Genomic DNA, 4,672 nt, shown 5'->3' on the forward strand with positions numbered 1-4,672 from the left:
ACACCGGCTAATGGAGGCCAAAAATTAATAAGCTGCTACAGTGCTTTTTGATTAAATAGATTTCCAGAAGTCCAGGTTTGGTTTATGTGTTTTTTCCTTAGTTAGAAGCAGAGTGAGTGGAACGAGAGGAATGAATGTCTTAGCTACTCAGCTGGGCTTGGTAGAGAGCTACTTAGCTCTCCTTCATATGCTTAACGTTAAGCAGATGCTTAAATACTGTGCTAGAAGTAGAGTGGATTGCTGAGCACTTTCCAAAATGAAGCTCTCTAGCCTTTAGTTTACTCACACATGCTCCACACTTCATTTCACAGGTCAAGAGCTCTCTTGGCAGAGAAACACGGAATATATTCTGGTAATTTTTTCCTCCAGTAGCTGTTCTCTTCCAAATAAATGTCAGGATGTAAAAGGTGGTACTGAAAGAAGTATAAATATTTTGGGATGAGAATGGAACAACGATGTGGTAAACCCGTAAGGTTGAAACAGTGGATCATGCTGAAAGTCAAAAATTCTGGTGGCAAAGATTATTTCCCCTACAGGAACTATTCAGCAAAAAAATCTTTCACAGGACAGGAATACTGAATTCATGAGATGTTAATTTTTACAGATACCAAGGAAGCAGTGTTAATCCTTCCTCAGAGGCTGACCAGTTGCGATTCGCCGTTTTACTCAGAAATAGTCCGACCACTTACCCAGACAGGAACAAGAGAAAAGACAGCACCATCCAAGGAAGAAAACTTAAATCATTCATGTGGAGACAAACACTCTGTTTTATGTGTTGAGAAGCTTTTATTGGATCACCACAATACTTTGGATTAGTCACACTATGGCTCTGAAATATCAACTTATAGTGTAGTCATTTTCCCAATAAAAGGAAATAAGAAAATAAAGAAGCACAGTGCATGAGGCTTTGGTCACTGAACTAAGCCGAGTTTTAAGAGCCAGTCCCAGTCCGGTGCAGAGAGGGAATTTCTTCACGCTCTTTCATAGACTCTAGTGCAGACAACTCCTTTCATGGCACATTCCTAAGGCACAGAGGAAAAGATTAATATAAACCTCTTGCTGACAGCAGGTGTGTCTGCTCCAGTAACCTCTGAAGTCAGTGAAAATCCAGATGTCATGTCTTACATCTTTACATCTTTACATAATTTTTACAGCAGACAACAAAGTTATTTTTATGTTGCAAATGGGGTGGTTTCTATTTTAATATCTTTGGACTTAATTAAGAGGCATATAATGACAAATAGGTTGCAAAATTAGGCTCAGCTTCCAGAAACAAATTTACCTTCCTTGGTATTATTGCTGGCTTGACAGAAATATCAGCCTCACTTAGTTTATTATACCATGGCCCACAAACACTTCAAATTATACAAGGGTTTTTTTGTGGAAGCAGAAGTAGCCTGGGTAGTTCAGAGGTCAGGCTTCTGGACTAAAAAACTTTGCAGTTATGAGTCACAAAATATTTCTCCTGACCCTCATCGGTCTGCAAAAGACAAGACCTCATCCACAAACCTGAGGCAAGGGGCAGGATGCCGATGGAAGAGGCACCCTATCTCTGTACAGAGAAATGCAGCCATGAAGAGATGCGAAAGCAAATCACCCTTCCAAATGTACGAGAGCTTAAACCAAAATGCAGTCAGAACAAGCTAACACGTAAAGGTGTAATGCTGCCAGTCTCAAACAAGTCGCCAAAATTAGTTCGGCTCCACTCTTAAAAAATTTTAATGAACAAAGTACTTCCTTTCATTCAAAAGTGAAACCTTAATTTCAGTAGTGACCCTTATAACTAGAGTCCCTAAAATCACCCTGGCTTGGCCAACCCATGTCTTTCACATGGCGGCTGGAGGAAGGCAGGTTGAATGGGAGGTGAGGAAAAGCCCGCGCTCCCCTGTCCCCGGGAAAGACGCCGTTCCTGGCAGCGGGCCTTGCGGAGGAGCCGTCAGGACCTGCGCGTCCCCGCCGCAGGTCACCACGCGTGGGCACAGAGGTGCTGGCTGTCACGCAATAAACCTCCAGCACCTGCTTAGAGCGTTCGGCATGCTCACGTGGAAAAAGCAAACAGAAGTGTGTGAATTGATGGGCTTTAGTGGAAATAGATGTGTGAAAAGATGTAAAACCAGTTTTTTAAGGTGGACGGGCTTTATTCCAAAGATAGGAAAAAGGAAAGAGCCATTCCAGGAACAGCAGTCCCCAACTTGCAAATATTTATTTGCATTTCACAGAGTTCTGCTATTTGAAAACCTAATTTCTTTTAAGAACAGTAATCACAAGAGCAGTAAGTATGTTGTCAATTTATGGCAGCTCTGCTGAAAAAGTCACTTTAAAGACAGTTTGCTGTATGGAACAATACTTATTTCCTTCCAGCTTGTTTCCTAAGCTCGGTTCCCTTTTTCTCCCTCTTAATTTACCGCATAAGCCAGAATCGACAGTCTGTTTAGACAGAAACAAACTTAAGGCTGCATCCTTCTCACCTTTATCAGTGTACAAGGAGTGTGAACTTACCACCACCATTTTCCCATCAACCAGTCTTCTCTTTATCGTGGTCTCTTTCCCATTCCACTTCTGCACTTGCACCAATGCTCCTTTCTCCAAGGTTACGACACTCTGCAAGGGCCAAGAGAAGAGTTTCAAACTGCAGTCCGAGCTTTGCAGATTAGAGTAGCCATTCCCTTTACGTTCAGCAAGATCCACGTTCTTGGCTAATGACACACATAGTAATGTTAGTTTCAGCACCATGCTATTTCTTCTTCCTGTGCTTTCTTCAAATAGTTTGGAAAACTCATAGTGCACTAAGGGGGTAGGAAAAACTCCTCCTGTTGCTCTTCTGGGGTGTCAAGACCACTCAGAGATCATCAGCCCTCTTACCTTGACTTTCCGGTCATCTGCTGTTGTTTCATCAAACTGCTGGCCCAGTTTGAAAGAGATCATTGTATTTTTGAAGGTGCTTTCAGTTCTGATGGTTACTATGTCCCCTTTCATACTGATGATCACATCAGGCTTTGCCAGGCCACCTAGTTTCCGGGTAGCTAAGCCCACTCCTAGAAATCAGAAACAAAACTATCATTACATTCTAGCAAGCAAGAAACTCGGTATCCTTTCATAAGTCTTCAGTAGGAAGAATAAGGAACAGTTTCTTCTTGAACACTGTAATGCTTGATTCAGATGAGACACTACTTCTTCGAATGTGGAAGTATTGCATCCAGAGGCTGAGGCAGCCCCGGTTGATAAGGGTGTATCTTCAGCAAGCAATAAAGATATACATGAGTACACATTTGTGTACATTTAGATAAGAAGAAACATAGATGGTTACAAATCTGCATGAATTTGTGTGGAGAGAGAATGGGTAGAAAAACTCACAGGAAAGGTCTATTTCTCATAAAACCTTGCAAAAATCCTTTAAAAAAAAATTCTTAACAAATCTGAGAATCTGCACTTTTGTTAACCAGCTGTGTGGAAGAAACTGGGTACTGAACTGCCAATATGCTGGTGCTTGTTCATTAAAACATACTGGAAATTGGGCAATTCCTGGGTTGCTACTAACTTCCCTTAAGGACTTTTGCATCTAAACCTCAGTGGAAGCACAAGTATGAAATATAAAAAATGTTGAAATAAAAGAGAGAAGAGCCACAGGGAAAACCCCATGTCAAAAACCTTTTGTATTGCCTAGTGCTTCCCAGTCCAGTTCATTGTCTACAAGTTGTGAGGTCTAGGGCAAGTCAGAATGAAGGCCACTGTTTCATAAAAGCAGAAAGGGGATAGCTGGAGTTATTGCCTTTGTTAATGCAACACTATGCTCAGCTGAAAAGATCCATATAAAAAGCTCTAACGTTATCTGTAAAGTATCACACTATTTGCAGCAATTATTCTATACCAAACAATCCTGTTCAGATCTTCAGAAAAGTATCTGTAGCTGGACTTTCACCCCACATTTACTCTGATTAATTAATTGACTGGAATTCTTCTGTTTTTCAGTTTAACATTTCAAATAAAGGGAATCAGTGTCTCTGAACCATTTATATAGCAAAAGCAATGCTGTAGCTGACTGTCTGTGCACTTGCTAAATAGGAACGAAGCCAGCATTAAAATGAAAAACAATGCCTAATTTATTACATTCCTGGCATTCTTCGGTAACAGATAGATTCATTCATAGGATTTAGACCTCTGAAACCAAAGTGTCATGAGACATCAGCTCCATTATATATTGTAAATTATCACAAGTCACGAGTTCCATGTTCAATCAAGAGAAACATTAAAAAATGCTGCACTTCCATAGATTCTTCTCATTACAGAAAAACAAATTAGATCAGGTCAGTTCAGTTAGAAGTAAATTTATTCTTAGTAATTCAGCACCTGCCTTTCTGTTTTTCCATTTTAGATGCTAAGAGAAAGAAATTAAATTATGTTGGAAAAGTAATTAAGTGGAAGAAGGCACCATCCATGAGCAAAGCATAAGACGAAGAAGAGACATTCCCAAGGAAAACTTACTAAAAAAAAAAAAAAAAAAAGAAAGAACATTTCAACATTTCTCACCCAATTCTTTCATATAGTCATCAAAATTTTCACTGGAGACGAGTTTCCAGGTTCCCACGAATCGGTTACACATCGTATAGGCTTTGCGAGGCAGTGGTCCTGCAGAGAGAGGCAGTGGCCACAGCAGCTCTTGGGGTGAGTCAAA

At 40.5% G+C, this 4,672-nt stretch overlaps 1 protein-coding gene across 1 annotated transcript; it reads right to left on the reverse strand.

The window, feature by feature from the left end:
- Window positions 1-766: 766 nt before the first annotated feature.
- LOC104167621 (myelin P2 protein) lies at window positions 767-4,672 on the reverse strand. The gene is made up of 4 exons (XM_009707931.1): window positions 4,528-4,672; window positions 2,863-3,035; window positions 2,500-2,601; window positions 767-1,022 (listed from the first exon to the last, which is right to left on the reverse strand). Exons 1-4 carry the CDS (start codon window positions 4,598-4,600, stop codon window positions 972-974), a joined length of 399 nt encoding a protein of 132 aa, XP_009706233.1. The 5' UTR covers window positions 4,601-4,672; the 3' UTR covers window positions 767-971.

This window comes from Cariama cristata, unplaced genomic scaffold (genome assembly GCF_000690535.1).
Source record: "Cariama cristata isolate BGI_N322 unplaced genomic scaffold, ASM69053v1 scaffold12429, whole genome shotgun sequence".
In the NCBI taxonomy this organism is placed as follows: Eukaryota; Metazoa; Chordata; class Aves; order Cariamiformes; family Cariamidae; genus Cariama; species Cariama cristata.

Bases quoted from the DNA above. Each gene is read 5' to 3' on its own strand.
- LOC104167621 (XM_009707931.1), bottom strand. From the start codon at position 4,600: ATGTGTAACCGATTCGTGGGAACCTGGAAACTCGTCTCCAGTGAAAAT. The intron at 3,036-4,527 runs GTGAGAAATGTT...TCTGATTTCTAG, and splicing joins TGACTATATGAAAGAATTGG to GAGTGGGCTTAGCTACCCGG. The intron at 2,602-2,862 runs GTAAGAGGGCTG...TGGCCCTTGCAG, and splicing joins CAGATGACCGGAAAGTCAAG to AGTGTCGTAACCTTGGAGAA.